This window comes from Electrona antarctica (assembly GCF_951216825.1).
Source record: "Electrona antarctica genome assembly, chromosome: 17".
Classification (NCBI taxonomy): Eukaryota; Metazoa; Chordata; class Actinopteri; order Myctophiformes; family Myctophidae; genus Electrona; species Electrona antarctica.
In genome coordinates, this window is record NC_136798.1 from 25,135,899 (window position 1) to 25,154,453 (window position 18,555).

Consider the following 18,555-nt stretch of genomic DNA (forward strand, 5'->3'; position numbering starts at 1 on the left):
TGAGGATTTTGCTGTGTACCAAACATACTGTCTCCTGCCTGAGTGCCAACCTTTCTGCTGCTAAGCTAAACATGAAAGACACTGCGCTTTGAGTGCCACACAATATCTAGTGTCATCAGTGTTGTGTAGGTGGTCCTACCCCACCACATATACACATTTCTCAATGGAAGAGTAGGGAGACCACCCCTAACCACAGTTTTTCAACATGGAAACAAAATAATTGCGATTATCTCAAATGTTTGCGATTAGGCAATTATGTAATAGTTGTGACAGGCCTATCTATATGGTGTCATTGCTTGGAACTGTATACTGGAACTGTATTTTCTGTAGTATGGTTTAAAACTCCACACGTGACTAGTCTTACCGGTCATTACAGAGTCGACCCAGGCGGTGCAGGCAATGCAGCACCCGGGGGGCGAGGCTCCTCTCGGCATCAACAAGGAGGTGGAGATCAGGAGTTTGAAGAGTGAAATCGACATCCTTAAGAAACAGATAGCTGGTCAGTACTGAATCTTCCTGTTCTTGCACAGCTCTGCTCGGTAGTGCCCAGGCGATGGTGGCCGTAGCTTAGTGGGTAGAGAGGCTACCTGGAACATCACCAGTGTTGCGCCCCGGTCAGCCCCCTTATACATGGTCTACCTGTAAGTGGTTAAGCCAAACGACTCCAGTGGCTTGTGGATTCCAAAAATCTTCACTATATACTAAATACCACAAAAGAATCCAAGTCATAAGTAATATAAAATAGACCTTACTTCACCCAGATAATGTAAGGTCAAATAGCTTGATCATATGACTTGTGAAGCGGCAGGAAATCTGTCAGATTTTAATAAATGTTTGCTTCAGATAGGGGCCACTGAGATTGTGTGAGTGGTGTCATTGGCCCAAGTATCATGAAACCACGGATCATGGCACGTAGGAGACCCTGTAAATCTAAAATTGTAGGATTACAAAGTTCATGTATGACAGTTACGCTGATAGCCAGACATGTACATTTACAACCCCAGAGATGGACTTGAACAGAATGCTTTCAGCTTGTAATCCTTTTAATATAATGATAATATAATGAATAATGATGGCATTTTAACTAATCCAAGATGGACCAGGAGAAACTTGTGCCAACAAACAGTTCAGAAGAAGTCGGAAGCTAGCTGGTTTTAACAACTTTTGCCATATTCAAAGAATTTTGAAGACATATTTGCCTGACATGCCCAAAATAGGGACGTCAGGTCAAAAGTGGTTACGTTTCATTGTAACTTAGAAATGTCCTGAAGACATGAAGTGGGGAATAGTTCCACACTCTGTGGGTAATACATGTGTATGTTTGTGTGTCAGACTCGGGCCAGTTAGAGAAGCAGTTGGAGGATGTGTCGTCGGCACGCAGGGACCTGGAGGACTCGTCCAAACACATCAGGACTATGGAGAAACAGATGAAAAGCCTCTCGCAGGAGAGAGACGACCTGCATAAGGTAACGCTGGGGCTCTGGGTGTGTACTGCATGTTTGTTCTTGTACATCTATTCTACTGTATCTGTGTGTGCCCAGAGCTGAATACTCAGTAACGTTAAAACCAATAAGAACCGCTTCCGATATCCGAACCCAAGAACATATATATATGCGTATTTTTGACAATCTAACAGCTCAGTGCTGTTGGACTGATTAGCCTACACTGGTTTTTATCCAAATACAAATTCCGTTTTTTTTTTTTTTTTAATTTCTCTCATAATGACACGCCGGATATAGGCCGGATTGAAAGTGGTTAACAAATACGGATACGGTTAGTTGCCCTACCATACACTCCTAGTCCTCGTCTTAACGGTGGAATGCAATGTCTTCACCAGGATATTTTGGACGCCAGTGAGAAGCTGAAGGCTCAGTCCAAGGAGCTGAAGGAGGCTCACAGCCAGAGGAAACTGGCCATGCAGGAGTTCTCTGAGCTCAACGAGAGACTCACAGACCTCAGGTACCTCTGTCTGTAGTGACACTGACAAACACCAGCCATGTATCATCATCTGTAGTGACGCTGACAAACCCCATTGATGTACCTCCGTTTCACTGTCCTGCTGAGTCGGAACACTCAATTCTGAATTACATTGCTGGGCTTTGAGCCCCTTTTTTTGTAGCCTATTTTTTGGGATTGTTTAGCTCATTGCTGGGTGATTAACTGATTGATTTTCTGATCAACTGTGTGATCAACAAATGATTGTTGATTGGTTGGTTAGTTGATTGATTGTTTGCAATACACGCATAAATAATTAGTCACTTGACAAATACAGGGTAAATGGACATACATTTGTCCTTTTCAGAAAGCCCTGGTGTTTATTGCATTCATGCCATTTACATTTTCATATAATATCACTTTTACATTATATCTAGGCCTATATATTTTGTGATTTTTGTAGGGACGTCATCCTTTTTGCACTCAGTTTTGTTTTCACCTACACCACCCAACTGTGTTTTTGGCAAGAGCAGCGATGCATTTCGACTAAGGGATAAATGAAAGTGTGTTAATCTGAACGTGTTCTCCTCCAGGTCGGTCAAGCAGCGCCTGGGCCGCCAGCTGCGCGATAAGGAGGAGGAGATGGAGAGTCAGACTCAGAAGGTGGAAGCTCTCCGCCTGGAGGTGCGAAAGGCCGAGAGGGCCAAGAAGGAGGTAGAGTAGACCCCTGTAGTTGCTACTGTAGCGCACTCCCTCTCTGTGTCTGTGTTATGGTATGTGGTGGTTTGTGTTTGGTGGAGCCCTTGTTTAATATTGTCTCTCCATGAATATGTATACAAGACATCCATGCAGAATATATTAGATTTGTGCTGTATTGTAATTGGTGAATCTATTAGTAATCGTATCATTTGGCTATTATGTGAAATTAAACCAACCTTTGAAGGTGTGTTTCAAGGTGCGTGTTGTGTGAGCATGTGATTGAAAAAGAAAGGATCATTCTCTAATTGTGTGTGTGTGTGCTCTCAGATGGAGGCCCAGGCAGAGGAACAATCGTTGGAGGCACAGAAAGAGAGGAAACTGAGGGAGCGCAATGAGCAGTACAGCCGACAACTAGAAGAGGAGCTGGAAGGATTCAAGGTAAAACACACACGCGCACACGCACGTGTTGCAATGCCGTCCTCCCTCATCCACTCTTTCTCACCCACCTCACTGCCTCCCCACTCTTAAAACGTCTCCCCTCAATGTTAATTTTGACATTGATTTAGTTTTGTCGGTTTTATTTGACGAGATTAACACTGCCCTGTATCCCCCAGTCGAAGCCCATGGGCTCTGCCACGCCGTCCACTGCGGACCAGGAGGTGGGCCGCCTGCGGGGGGACCTGGAGAAGAAGGCTCTGCTGTACAAGGAGGAGCTGGACCGGCGGGAGGCGCAGCACGCCACCGAGCTGAAGGGCCTGCGCAAAGAACTACGCGACGCCGAGGGCCAGCACCTCGCCCTGCAGAAAGAGATCCTGATGCTCAAAGACAAGCTGGAGAAGACACGCCGCGAGAGGTACACGATGCGGTTATTTTTATATCATTCCGTTTGTTCTTAGAACCACCCGGCCAAGCCGGATGCACTACAGAGAGTTGGAACCCCAGACTCCAACTGTGGTGGGCAGGAACTTGACTCCTGCCTCACACAGACTCTACCACCCCTAGCAACATTCATTTATTTAATTTAATTTATATATATATATACCATTTTAAAGGAAACAAGGTGCCACAAGGCATCTCAACCATTGTGATAATGTCTGTTGTTTTCTTCATTTTCCTTTGCAGCGATGAATGTGTGAGGTAATTATGACCACTTTAAAAATAGCTCAACCCCCTGTGTAGAAAAAGTAATACAACAGATGTTTGAATAGTTCATCCTAGTCCATAATGGAATAGAGTTACATTAACCACAACTCAATTTGTAGTTCTGCTAGTAGCACTACCTTATCTTCTAAAAGCTTTTCAACTTTCCCACTATTCACAAAATTGTTCCTTAATTCTTTGATATGACAACATACAGAATTGCAATCCAGTCCTTGACCTGAAAAAGCACCACTGATATGGCAACAGTTAACTTTTCAGAAATTAATTTAGGAGACATTTTTGGAATCGGCCTCAGGTCTTAATGGGTTAAGTGGGCAGGCATAGATACACATACAGAAAACCCTGTCCTGGGTGGCTTGGCCTTCGTCCGCAGCATAAAAATCTTGTCTGCAGATCTCCATGTAATTAAATGCCTCTGTGTTGAGATTGGACTTCAGTGCACAATACTGCGTTCCAGAATGGTACATTCTACTGTCAGTACGGCAATGAAAACACAGGAGACGAGAGTAAAACCAAGGGATTAAAACAGCTGCTCTCTCTCTCTCAACACAAACACTATAGGTACATCCCACTGTGTGACTAGGAAATGAAACAGTTGGAAATAAAAGTAAAAACGTCTTTAGTTTTGTTGTTGTGGTGTGGAACCCCTGGGAACTTCTCAAGGACACAGGCTGATCAACTTCTAATATAGTTGTTTTTGAGGCAGAAAGCCCTCGTAGCTCTGTTATTGTACCCTCAAGCCTAGCTTCCCCTGCCTGGTCGCATTGACAGGATCACCCCTTGCTGGTCATCTTAATTCATTTTTATTATCCACACAACAGGCAAGGGTATCACATTCTGACTGCTTTAATAAGTTTGGGCTGAATAATGTGGTCGTTGTCCCACACACCTTTTAGTTCGGCTTTGAAATATGGTCATGCTCAGGCCCCCCCGGAAAGCGAGAATGATGGATGATGTTTTCCCTTGCTTAACCACATGAACCCTAGCATCCCTATTCTGGACAATTTACAATTTTACAATTTAGGCATTTAGCAGACGCTCTTAATCCAGAGCGACTTACATTAAGCAAGAACAAAAAGCATGGGAATACATCACATATATAAAAAGCATTTATCAAGAAACATGCGTAAGCTAAGAACATAACTAGAACATATCTATATAATGACACTATACATATAAACTAGGGCCGGGACTTTAACGCGTTAATTGAGATTAATTAACTACAGAAAAATTAACGCGTTAAAAAAATTAACGCATTTAATCGCACCTTTTTTTTCCATCGCGGAACGTTTCTCACTGGGTGCGTTTCTAGTAGTACTGAATAGGCTGCGGCACGCGAGCAGCAGCAGCAGCAGTTGTTTACTCTATACTACAGGCTACAGCTCCGTCAGAAAGCCCAAACCCAAATGAATCGAATGAAGAAGCCGCTTATATCGCTTTTGCTCCATGGATGGGACATTTAGATGTAAAAGCTATCGGATGGACGCGTGGATAGCGGCATGGCTGTGTGCAATGTCAGAGGGAAATGATCCATTTATGACCAACGTTAGCTTATATGCTAGGCTTGCTAGCTGCTTCAGTTTAACATGTCTCACAGACCACCGGAGACTCGCGGTGATTTCACCGCTGTCAAGCTGTCCTCGATGCGAAACATACTGAAGTAGCAAGCGACAAGCGTGGGTCAGCCCCAACCTCATGTGAAATGTTTCCCCCATAATAAAGTTGTTTTTATTTGTTCTCATGCCCCGCCATGTAAAGCACATTTGAGTATTTCATATACACACTGAAGACACTATATAGGCACTTGCTGCTCTTGTTTATCTGTTGGGATAAAAAAGTTGTATTGCTTAAAGGGGAATACCACTCATTTTCAACATTTTTCTATGGAGTTGTGTGCACTGGAAATAATAAAGTCACCCCATTATGTGTTGCCTATAGAGCGTCGCAGTCCCGCCTCCTACCCGGGACCAGGAAATGAAATCCAATGCATTATTCTCATAGACATTTCGTAAAGTATTTATTTAAAGACGGTTACGCCGCGGACAAAGCCAACTCGAGTCGTGACAACTCATGACAACACAAACAATATTTTGGACCAAACAAATAATTAGAAAGAAGAAAAACAACAAAAAAGTGTTGTAACCTGCCGTTTTTTTCTTCTTTCTAATTATTTGTTTGGTCCAAAATATTGTTTGTGTTGTCATGAGTTGTCACGACTCGAGTTGGCTTTGTCCGCGGCGTAACCGTCTTTAAATAAATACTTTACGAAATGTCTATGAGAATAATGCATTGGATTTCATTTCCTGGGCCATGGTAGGAGGCGGGACTGCGACGCTCTATAGAACTGGAGGTCTGAAAAAAACAGTAACATTATGAAGTACATTTTTGTGATGTCACTGAGATGTACTTCATAATGTTACTGATTTTTTTCAGACCTCCAGTTCTAGGCAACACAGAATGGGGGGGACTTTCTTATTATATCCACACAACAACTCTAAGGTATATTAATGACAGTAAAATGTTGAAAATGAGTGGAATCCCGTAGTCACTATTCACTGGGATACCAAAAAACATTAAAAAAAAAAGGTTTCTCACTGTTCTCGGGTTGAATAATGGTATGCGATTAAAATGCGATTAATCGAGATTAATTAACTACAAAGCCTCTGATTATTTAGATTAATTTTTTTAATCGAGTCCCAGCTCTAATATAAACTATACATATATATTATACTATGCTGTACATATATACTATGATGTGCTATGACTACATACAATGCAATTATTGTGCTGTCTACATGACATGCTATAAGTCTGTTTCAAATGCTATCTAAGTCTAAAAAGTGCTGTCTAAGGGGGTAGGGTAAGTGTAGGACATGTCATAGTGGGTAGGACATGTCATAGTAGGCGAGTTTGTGGATAGGCTATCTTTTGCTATTACCGGTAGTCAGGCTGGGGGATGCGTTCAGCTTGGAATGCTAAGGGTAGGGTTGAGAATGAAAGTAGAATGTCATCGCAATGATTTTGCTGTGAGCTTGTAGATCTTCTATTGTTGCCGTTGGGCTTAAAAATGCCCCCCAAAACATTGAAGTCATAAAGTATTCATGTCCTATTGTCCTCACAATTATAGTAATACAAACGTGTGTGTGTGTGTGTGTTTGTTCGTTCTCTTCCTTCCAGCCAAAGCGAGCGTGAAGAGTTTGAGACGGAGTACAAGCAGAAGTACGAGAGGGAGAGAGTACTTCTGACTGAAGAGAATAAGAAGCTATCCAGTGAACTGGATAAGGTGAGAGATGGCTGTCACACACATAGATATAAAAACCTAGATACTACATTGGATAAGGTGAGAGATGGCTGTCACACACATAGATATAAAAACCTAGATACTACATTGGATAAGGTGAGAGATGGCTGTCACACACATAGATATAAAAACCTAGATACTACATTGGATAAGGTGAGAGATGGCTGTCACACACACAGATATAAAAACCTAGATACTACATTGGCCGCTGCAGTTCACACTCCCAACGCCCAGGACTAAGTTCTTTGTCCTTTCTATTAGTAACGCCCGACTACCAGGACGAAGTATTGTCCAAAAGACGAAGTTTATTGATATGAGAAGGGATCGCATGGCTCCATAGCCCAGGAGCGCCTGTTGGGCAATCCTCGGTGTTGCGCAAGAGTGAGACGTCATCGGAAAACTCCCTCCCCTGTTTAGCTGATGAAAACGAAAATCTTAAAACGTTCATAACTCGCAATCTAAATCATCCCATCTAATTATGAAAAAATATTCTGTGTTAGACGGCGCTCCACGGTCCAGTCGCTAGTCGCGATAGATTTATTCTTACCCCCCGTTGTTGTCGATCGACTCTAGAGTGGTGTGGCTATTGTTAGCTGCTACACACACATTCACAACAACAACCGGTCCGTCCGGAAAAGGGGTCCGTGTTTATAAATCGAATGGGCGCTATAATGTAATGGATTAAATAACCCCGGGCAATTAAAGTGTTCATTGGCGCGACCTGCATCACAGTGAGGCCGGAAATCAAGTGGAAGTGCGGAAGGCACGCTGCCACTCAAAGTGACTACTGGCCAGTCACAGTGCGTCTTTTCCAGGACTTATCAATTCAATTCAAAGGAGCTTTATTGGAATGACAAAACAAACGTTTACATTGCCACCGATTGGCCTACTGAACATCCCCTTCTGTGACGCACGCGTAAGCTTGGCAAGCTCCCACGTGCCTCACGGAAGCATGCCCTCACTCGAGATACAGATGCCCCAGAGCCGAAGGAGGCGTCTACCTTTCTATGTCTATGGTCACACATGATGCTCAAACTAATTTGTTCTTAACCACACAACCATACGGACCAGTGCCACTTTCTTTTACAAAAAACAAACAAAACACAAACAAAAAGGGGGGGGCAATTTGTATTTGTGACATGATAGAGCGACACTCGTCAAAAGGATTGCGCAACAAAGTGGAAATGAGCTATCACTCACAAAAGACCGCGATACCCTAAGTAACCCCAGGTAATTCTTTCAGCACATTCCTTCCTCTGCCCCCCCTCCCTCTCTCCTGGTGAAGCCAAAGTAATCACTGTTCAATATCCTCTGTTAAAAACACCCCATAGCCTCCCGCGTACTCCCATGGAATGGCCCGCTGGATTGCACTTTATTGACTTTGGAAAGTTGGGAATGGGTACTTGGAAGTTGGAAGCAAGAAGCTCCCAAGTCAAATAATGTCTCGGTAAAGGAGAGGAGGCATTCTGACATGTGGAATAAAAAGCCAGGGTGTTTGTTATTTTTATGGTCTGCGTATGAAAGTTGAAAAGGCAATGTCCTGGTCAAATGTAGAACACATGTGGGTAGGAGTTCCAGTGGAATGATAGCACATGATTGTTATTGAAGAGTTATTATTCCACTATTGCATACCCAAAACTGATGTTTTTAAAATCCAAAATACCCGGAATGCATTACGTCTGTCTATCATAAACCCATAAACCAATCATAGGCAGAATACTACTGGAATACGTTAGCCTTGGCTTATCTCATCTTGGCATGTGATGTGCCCACTTACGAGGCTGCAGGAGAAACAAAGCAATATTGAAAGTAGATTCAAATGTAATTACATGTCTCGTGTCAGTTTATGAGAGGGAGAATGTGTAGGCCAACCTCCTAGAGCTTGACTTTCCCAGTTGAGACACTATTAAAGATTTAAAGAGTAGCCACAATACCGAAAGTAAAAGGCTCTCGTGGGATTTGAACCTAGGCTTGCCAGAGACACGATGTGCGGTTCCACATCACAGGGGCCTTCAACTGCGGCACCGCGCCTATGCTAGGACATTTCTGGGTATCTGGGCTTTATTTGAGTCAAGTGAAAGGAAGGATTAGAGAGAGGCTAAGACTTATGCACTGATGACAAAGTTCGCAAGATAGATTTGACCCCACGATGTCACAAATTTCACTGCACGCCACATAGCCCGCAGAACACCAGGTGTAAAGATAAATCTGAAACAGGATCCATTAAGTAACGTGAGTGAAAAATGACAAACAATAGCTGAATATTTGAGGAGGGAAGAAAAAAAGGGGGATAGAAGCACCGTGATTTATTTAATCTTCTAAAGCCTGGTTTCCACCAGAAAGGCTGTTAAAATGTCTGCAGGGATAAATCAAGCACACCTGAAGTCATTCGGAATTTCCTTTTACCATAATGAATTGTATTTCTTTATGATTTAGTATTATTTATTGTCTCCACCAGGCCAAAAGCATGGGGAGAGAGTATGTTTTGCACTCCGTCCGTGTGTGTGTGAGTCCATCCGTCTGTTACCAGCTAGCTAGCTATCTCCGGCACCGTTAACCAGGTCTATGCCAAATATTGCACACACACTCCCTGGATGCCAACGATGAACCTCTGCCCCACATTTTCCAGAACGGCCTGTTATAGCGCCACCAGGAGGCCAACTTTTGTAAAACACATTTTCTGATATTATTCCTGCAGATTCTGTCCAAAAATCCCGCAAATCGTTACACGGTATCTCTATAGTCATGTGTTCAAGACGGATCTGTCCGATATTTCATCCTAATTGGCTACATCCTAATTGGCTAACATTGGCTTTCAAAGTTTGCAGGATTGGCCCGTTTAGAACAAAAAGCCTCAAATCATGAACGCAGCGTGCAATTTACGTGACATCTTTCACCAACAGGTGGGTTTTTGCAAAACACATGTTTTGAACCAAATCATCCAATTGCCATCCAAGGAGTAAGAATAAATGGCACCCCTTTCACATTGACCTATTATAGCGCCACCAGGATGCCACAACCTGACCTGCCCTGGTGGAGACTGGTGCCCCGAGGGGCACTTTATCTAGTTATTATTATTTTGGTCAGAGTCTGCAGGAGTTCTTTTTCTGTATCATGCCATATAGGCTGGCTCAGGTTCCCTTGGCCGTGTGACACAAGTAGCAGTAGCAAAACAATACAAATATATATACTGTATCTTCAACATTACCTCAGACTCCCGACTGATGCAAGGCTTTGTGTGTGTGTGTGTGTGTCTGTGTATACATTAATGTATGCCTGTGTTGTTTTCTCAGCTGACCAGCATGTTTGAGAAGGTGAGCGGCAGCAACCGACAGCTGGAGGACGAGATGAGGGAGCTGGCTGACAAGAAGGAGAGCGTGGCACACTGGGAGGCTCAGATCACTGAGATCATTCAATGGTGAGACACACACACAGACGCACAGACACGCAACCACACACCACCTACTGTACATACATGTGTAACGGTTGTGCTCAAATTCTCATGTCATGTATCCTGTGACAGACAGACTTTCTCAAACTCAAAGCACGCATGCTGCATGCATGAATACTTGCTCACAAGGTGTATTAGCTGTGTATAGGATTCCATTATGGAGTAAAACGGCAGCAATTTCCACATACCTCTGCAGATCAGAGAACCCCCCCCCCCCCCCCCCCCCCCCCAGCTGACACTTCACCAGCTGTTCAGCTTCCCTTCCATGGACAAGACTGCAGTCTTCGCATAGCGTGCATACCAACCACACAGACACACAATACACACCCACACAGATGCACTTAGATGCAAATGCAATGATACCCACAGTCTGTTAAATTGACACGCACTGATATGCTCTCATAGATTCTACACAGACAGATACACACACACGCATTCCAAACATGCATTCATACACACTGGGGAATCTACCCTTCAGGAGAATTCAGGGGGTGCACAATGCCCCCTGGTGGACATGGTGTGTTACTGAAGAGAATTCAACCAGGAAATGAAATCAGGCTGGTTTGCTAGAGAGTCTCTTAGTGGTTACATTTGTAGTTTATTTGCATGCAATTTTGTATGTTGTGAAAAGGACTAATAGTTTGTGTGTGCACATGTGGTGCACTGCTATCGAGTATCTGGTTATTTTGTAGCACTGGAGGAGGACTTGCTGTCTTACCGTTATTTTACTGTGTTTATGGTTTCATCGCACACACTGTTTATTCTGCCTCATTGTTTAGGATTAGTGTTGGTGGCCAAGAGCAACTTCACTGTGTGTGTGTGTGTGTGTGTGTGTGTGTGTGTGTGTGTGTGTGTGTGTGTGTGTGTGTGTGTGTGTGTGTGTGTGTGTGTGTGTGTGTGTGTGTGTGTGTGTGTGTGTGTGTGTGTGTGATGTTGTAGCGATGAGGTGTCTGTTGCCCGCACAGGATGTGTAGTGATATCAATTTGTTTTAGTGACAGTTGTTTACGTGACTGTGTGGAGAGGCTGTGTGTGCTCTTTGTCATCTGTCCCCAACTGAGGACATATTTGAAGAATGTCCCGTCATCTTTCACCATACAAAGGAAGTCTGTTCATATTTAGGCTTTGGATTGGGTTGCATTTAAGGTTAGTGTTGGGTCTCTTGACGTAAAGTGCAAGACATTTAATTAATTAAATCCATCGCATGCACAAAGCCCGGAACAATACTGAAGGAAACTGTAGCGGAAAGTAGTGATCCCTTGCAAGATGAACACCCTGCTCTGTCTCTGTGTCAGAGCTAGGCAGTTTATAAATGCATGTTAAGTTTGCAGACATAGTTTCTAAATATTTTATTTCATTTATTTACTTCTTTTATTTTCAAGCCTTTTCTTTGATAGTGATAGTGGAGAGAGACAGGAAATCGTAGGATACAGAGTCGGGGATGGACATGCAGCAAAGGGCTCGGGTCGGATTCAAACCCAGGACAGAGCCTTAATGGTGTGTGCTCTATCAAGGGAGCCATGCCCTCACAACTATTACATTTATGCAAACATATGTGTGTGTGTGTTGCAGGGTGAGTGATGAGAAGGATGCTAGAGGTTACCTGCAGGCTCTGGCCACTAAAATGACAGAGGAGCTGGAAGGACTGAGGAACACCAGTCTGGGAGCACGGGCCACGGTGAGACATGCACAACTCTTCTTTACACATGCACACACACGCACACACGCACACACACACACACACACACACACAGTGTTTGGTTGTCTATCAAAGTTGGACTAAATGTAGAGTTAGACATGCATCTCTGGGAGTTTCCTTTCTATGCAATCATGCTCCTGCTTTTAGTATCTTTCTCTGCCTCTTTACACAGTGAAATCCTTAGATTATATTACTCCACAAATGGAACCAAATGGACCCATGCGTTTTACATTCTGACACTTGAGTATTATCTATCTTTCCACCCTCACATCACTGTCTATTTCATTCGGTAACATCTACTTTTCTGTTTCTCTCTCCCCAAGCAGGACATGCCGTGGAAGATGCGTCGCTTCGCAAAGCTGGACATGTCTGCCCGTCTGGAGCTGCAGTCGGCCCTGGACGCTGAGATCAGAGCCAAGCAGAGCATCCAGGATGAGCTCAACAAAGTGAAGGCCAACAGCATCTCCACAGAATGGTACATCCATTACAAAGTGAACACACTCAGACCCTCTCATAGACGTCTAGCCTCTTGCAGAGCCAGGCCGTAAACAAATCGGTGTGGTGCTCTTGTGGTGTTTTTCATGGGAACAAAAGCTTTGATAAACTTGTCATTATGGGTGTCATTGTGTTCTTTTATAATATGGGGTCTGTTGGCATTGGCAACTGGGCAAAAACCATAAGTCTTCATATACTTCTTGGATAATGTTATTTTCATTGAATGTACGTGTTTGTGTGTATCCCAGTAAACTGCAGGAAGTTGAGACTAAGAACCAGGATCTCCTGGCTGAGATCGACAGGTTGAAGAAAGAGACAGAGGAGATGCGACTACGTAGAGGTGAGAGCACAACCAACCTGAAACACCCAGGTTTTTACTGTCTGTCTTACAGTAGCTCTGTTTGCAAGAGCTATGGCAGCAAATTGTGTTGTGTATTTAGATGAAAGAAACTTTATCGGTCAGTATTCATTCATAATGATGATCAATAATATTTTTTTCATCCTTTTGTTATTGATGGAAATGAATGGGCTTTAGCAATCGGAAGACACAAGGAATAGAGCAACAAGTTGTTTGAGAGCCTGTTCTTAACGGTCTAAAATAATGGTTCACTGCCTCTGATGTAGATCTAATGCAGGACAAACTGTGCCTTTTAAGACCATAGACTATGGTTGTATCATGGTTTATATAAAAAAGAAGAAACGGTCACACTTGACTGAGAAATCAATTTCACGTGCAGTCGTCTGAAATAGCATAAGAAAACCACAAACATTAGATTAAAAAAAGCTTCAAAGACATTTTTCAAGGTTTTAGTCATCTCTCAGTGGAGTATCACTTTCTGTGGCTGCTGTGATTGTAAGCACAATTTTTATGGAATGAAACCTCAATTGGACTTCTGAAGTCGGCTGTTGAAATCGAGTTTTTATTGTAACTGGGACTTTAAATAAGAAACATTGTTTTGCACTGAGCCTGAGATTTGGCAAATATAATCTTCATTCCAGGCCCAAATCTCCAATGTTTATGCAAATCTTTTGCTTCCTACTAGCCTCACATTTACTGAACGAAAGGCTTTGATCATTATTTCTCAATTCACGTCCAAACACCTTTCTATCATTTTGTTTTGTGCCTGTTTGCTCTATGTCTCTGTAGGTGTCAAGCACCAGGATTCCCAGAATTCTTTCCTGGCTTTCCTCAACGCCCCAACCTCAGCCCTTGACCAGTTTGACGTAAGTGGCCCCTCCGTGACCCCATAACACTTCGACCTCACACGGTTTCGGCACGGGTTCCATATTAATCTTGTTTAATGTCAGCGGCCATCCATCAAATCCAGCTTCAAACAAATCAGTTATGTGCTTTCAAAGGATGATGGTCAAGAGGGCAGCAGTAGCTGAGTGGGTAGAGAGGCCGTCTGGGGAAATGGAAGGTTGCCGGTTCGACCCCCAGACCACCCAGTCTACATGTCCAAGTGTTCCTGAGCAAGACACTCAAAGGGATATTTCACTTTCAAACAGGTTTGAAAGTGAAATATCCTTTTTACTCCTAAGTGCTCCTCAGCCAAACAACTATAGGAGACTAAATGATTATTAGGATTATTAATATTAATAGAATAGAAATACTAATCCCTGAAGGGAAATTAAGAACAACAGCCTCTTTCATTAGCAACCACATCCAAGGCAATAAATAATAAAGCATGATATAAAAATCACACCCGTGTGAACTGAGTGGTGTAAGGTTTTATATAGCATGATCAGCTCTGATCTGACGTAATGAAATCACACCTGGATGTGATTTCACAACTGGCTTTTTTTGTGCAGAGAAAATGACCACGGTTGCTACGGTCATCCAGTTCACCCGGGTGTGATTTAATTACGTCAGAAATTATTTTGAACATAGCAACCATGGTCATTTTTTTATGCACACAAAAGCCAGTTGTAGGAGTGGTTTACACCACTCAAAAATCATCAATTAAAACAAGATTGTTGCATACAGGTCCTCATTCATAAAAGATTAAATCATGCCTGCCATGATTTAATTCTGTTAACTTATCAATTTGATTGATGATGCTGTTTCTTGAGTTCTTCCATCCTTTTCAAGACTGCAATTCTTTATCTTATGTGGCTTTTTAAGTTGTTTTTGTTCTCATCTTTCCAATATGTTTGTTTTTATTTTCTTGCTTCCCTTCTTTGGTATGTCAGGACTCTTATTCGTCATCCTCATCCTCTTTAATTGAGTTTTGGGAAGACGCTGTAAGTTTCTTTTTGTCCAGGACAAGGCTTATTTGTGTGTGCGTGCGTGTGTGAGTGTGAGTAGCTGTGTAGTTGTATGCAGTAGGAATTCTATAACTAGCCAAGAGGGAAAGAGAGTGTGATTGTTTGTGTATGTGCGAACAAGTGAGTGTTGGTGCACGTGATGGAGCAGATGTTGCCCTCTAACATGTGGGTGCTATCCAGTCTGCATTATGTTAGGCTAGTAGGCTATTTGAATGGCTGCCTTGGCTTTCTAGTGCTGGGGTTTGGCTTCAAATACACACGTGCACAAACACAGTACGCACACAGTACATGATTCATACTTTCATTAACACATTCCCTATTTTGGGCATGTCATTATAGGCAAAATTATTCACATTTTAAAGTCTTACAATGTATTAAAAAAAAAAAAAAACAGTATAAGAAAGGGTGTTAAGTGGTTAATTCCCCCTGTGACACACACCCTGCCTGCCATACACTCACAATCACATTTTGTGTCCACATGATCTCAACTCACTCCCAATCTCCAGCCCTCGTGGACATGACTTCATTTACCAAGGCTTCCATAACGAACGACCCATACAGTTCTCCTCTTCTTTTCCCCTCTGTGTGCGTAATTTATTTGCCTCTGTCCAGTTTGCTTTCTTGACATTCACTCGTGTCTTTGTCTCTGCCAACCCCTGCCTACTTGTCCCTTGCCACCGCAGCGCTCGCCATCCGTTGGGCCGACTAGCAAAGGCAGACGTGTAAGCAAGCTCTGTGTGCTCTGTGATGGCTGTTGTCTGGCCCTCAGAATGGCCTTTAGCTGTGTTGTGGTGTGTGTGTGTGCGTGTGTGGTTGCATGGTGGGTGCTTTAGTAAAAGGCTTTCCTGGTTATTGGATATGGAGTGTTGTTAAGGTCTCTTTGCTGTTGCATGGAGAACTGGAATATTGTGCCACCCTGTCCTGTCCTCCAATGTGTTTGCTTGCATTTATGTCTGTGTATTTTGTTTTTAATATCCACCAAAGTGGCTTCGTGAATGGCTTATATTGCATATGCTTTTGATGTGTCCATTTGTGTTCATTTTAACTTTGTTTGAAAGTGTAAAACTTTCAAACACAGCATGATCACTTACCTTTGATTCTTTGTCCTCTTGTGCTTGTAATACGTGCCCTTCAATTAAGTTGGTGTCCCGTCTCCTGTGTTAGGTTCGAGTGGGTTGAGATATTCTAAATCATTTTAAACCGGTGGTTCCTAAGTCCGGTCCGCGGGATGCCTACTACTAGTACTACTGGTTCCATCTTACCACCTCAAACTAGTCCCTGATAGAAGACGGCTAGTATAAGGACAGTTATATGCTGTTCCCGGAGGGCCAGAGTTGGGAACCACTGTTCTATTAAACCACAAACTATGTAGCTCCTGTTCTGTGTTGTTGTTGTGGTGCCTGCTTCTTCCCCTAAAGCATGGATCTGGTCATGGAGGCCCATGGTGTGTTATTCTTAGCTGTCCAATACAAACCTTTTGAAACTGACACTCCCTCCTCCCCTGGTCTTCCCTTTCGTTCTCTTCACTCCCCATCCTTTCTTCATCATCTCCCCTCTTTGCCGACTCCTTGTCGCCAACTTCCTCTTCATCTCTTCCTTCGATCCTTTATTTCCCTTCCTCTCTCTCCATCCTACCTCTCCCCTCATTCTCTTCCATGTCCCCGCTCCCTCCTTCCTCTCTCTCTCCATCCTACCTCTCCCCTCATTCTCTTCCATGTCCCCGCTCCCTCCTTCCTCTCTCTCTCCATCCTACCTCTCCCCTCATTCTCTTCCATGTCCCCGCTCCCTCCTTCCTCTCTCTCTCCATCCTACCTCTCCCCTCATTCTCTTCCATGTCCCCGCTCCCTCCTTCATCTCTCTCTCCATCCTACCTCTCCCCTCATTCTCTTCCATGTCCCCGCTCCCTTCTTCATCTCTCCCTCCATCCTACCTCTCCCCTCATTCTCTTCCATGTCCCCGCTCCCTCCTTCATCTCTCCCTCCATCCTACCTCTCCACTCATTCTCTTCCATGTCCCCGCTCCCTCCTTCATCTCTCCCTCCATCCTACCTCTCCCCTCATTCTCTTCCATGTCCCCGCTCCCTCCTTCATCTCTCCCTCCATCCTACCTCTCCACTCATTCTCTTCCATGTCCCCGCTCCCTCCTTCATCTCTCCCTCCATCCTACCTCTCCCCTCATTCTCTTCCATGTCCCCGCTCCCTCCTTCATCTCTCCCTCCATCCTACCTCTCCCCTCATTCTCTTCCATGTCCCCGCTCCCTCCTTCATCTCTCCCTCCATCCTACCTCTCCCCTCATTCTCTTCCATGTCCCCGCTCCCTCCTTCATCTCTCCCTCCATCCTACCTCTCCCCTCATTCTCTTCCATGTCCCCGCTCCCTCCTTCATCTCTCCCTCCATCCTACCTCTCCCCTCATTCTCTTCCATGTCCCCGCTCCCTCCTTCATCTCTCCCTCCATCCTACCTCTCCCCTCATTCTCTTCCATGTCCCCGCTCCCTCCTTCATCTCTCCCTCCATCCTACCTCTCCCCTCATTCTCTTCCATGTCCCCGCTCCCTCCTTCCTCTCTCTCTCCATCCTACCTCTCCCCTCATTCTCTTCCATGTCCCCGCTCCCTCCTTCATCTCTCCCTCCATCCTACCTCTCCCCTCATTCTCTTCCATGTCCCCGCTCCCTCCTTCATCTCTCCCTCCATCCTACCTCTCCCCTCATTCTCTTCCATGTCCCCGCTCCCTCCTTCATCTCTCCCTCCATCCTACCTCTCCCCTCATTCTCTTCCATGTCCCCGCTCCCTCCTTCCTCTCTCTCTCCATCCTACCTCTCCCCTCATTCTCTTCCATGTCCCCGCTCCCTCCTTCCTCTCTCTCTCCATCCTACCTCTCCCCTCATTCTCTTCCATGTCCCCGCTCCCTCCTTCCTCTCTCTCTCCATCCTACCTCTCCCCTCATTCTCTTCCATGTCCCCGCTCCCTCCTTCCTCTCTCTCTCCATCCTACCTCTCCCCTCATTCTCTTCCATGTCCCCGCTCCCTCCTTCATCTCTCCCTCCATCCTACCTCTCCCCTCATTCTCTTCCATGTCCCCGCTCCCTCCTTCATCTCTCCCTCCATCCTACCTCTCCCCTCATTCTCTTCCATGTCCCCGCTCCCTCCTTCATCTCTCCCTCCATCCTACCTCTCCCCTCATTCTCTTCCATGTCCCCGCTCCCTCCTTCATCTCTCCCTCCATCCTACCTCTCCCCTCATTCTCTTCCATGTCCCCGCTCCCTCCTTCATCTCTCCCTCCATCCTACCTCTCCCCTCATTCTCTTCCATGTCCCCGCTCCCTCCTTCATCTCTCCCTCCATCCTACCTCTCCCCTCATTCTCTTCCATGTCCCCGCTCCCTCCTTCATCTCTCCCTCCATCCTACCTCTCCCCTCATTCTCTTCCATGTCCCCGCTCCCTCCTTCATCTCTCCCTCCATCCTACCTCTCCCCTCATTCTCTTCCATGTCCCCGCTCCCTCCTTCATCTCTCCCTCCATCCTACCTCTCCCCTCATTCTCTTCCATGTC

The 18,555-nt window shown here is 44.6% G+C and overlaps 1 protein-coding gene across 4 annotated transcripts in view; it reads left to right on the plus strand.

Annotated features, from left to right (window-relative positions):
• The window catches only part of cdc42bpab (CDC42 binding protein kinase alpha (DMPK-like) b), a 114,049-nt gene that overhangs the window by 72,176 nt on the left and 23,318 nt on the right, over positions 1–18,555 (plus strand). For 2 of the 4 annotated variants that reach the window (XM_079525554.1, XM_079525552.1), the window contains exons 12-23: positions 377–499; positions 1,333–1,466; positions 1,838–1,959; positions 2,529–2,649; positions 2,962–3,072; positions 3,249–3,487; positions 6,973–7,078; positions 10,390–10,514; positions 12,118–12,223; positions 12,568–12,719; positions 12,988–13,079; positions 13,887–13,963. In XM_079525554.1, coding sequence (XP_079381680.1) covers positions 377–499; positions 1,333–1,466; positions 1,838–1,959; positions 2,529–2,649; positions 2,962–3,072; positions 3,249–3,487; positions 6,973–7,078; positions 10,390–10,514; positions 12,118–12,223; positions 12,568–12,719; positions 12,988–13,079; positions 13,887–13,963 — 1,508 coding nt within the window. The remainder of the gene's footprint in view (positions 1–376; positions 500–1,332; positions 1,467–1,837; positions 1,960–2,528; positions 2,650–2,961; positions 3,073–3,248; positions 3,488–6,972; positions 7,079–10,389; positions 10,515–12,117; positions 12,224–12,567; positions 12,720–12,987; positions 13,080–13,886; positions 13,964–18,555) is intronic. The other 2 variants (XM_079525555.1, XM_079525553.1) reach the window with 1 other exon arrangement.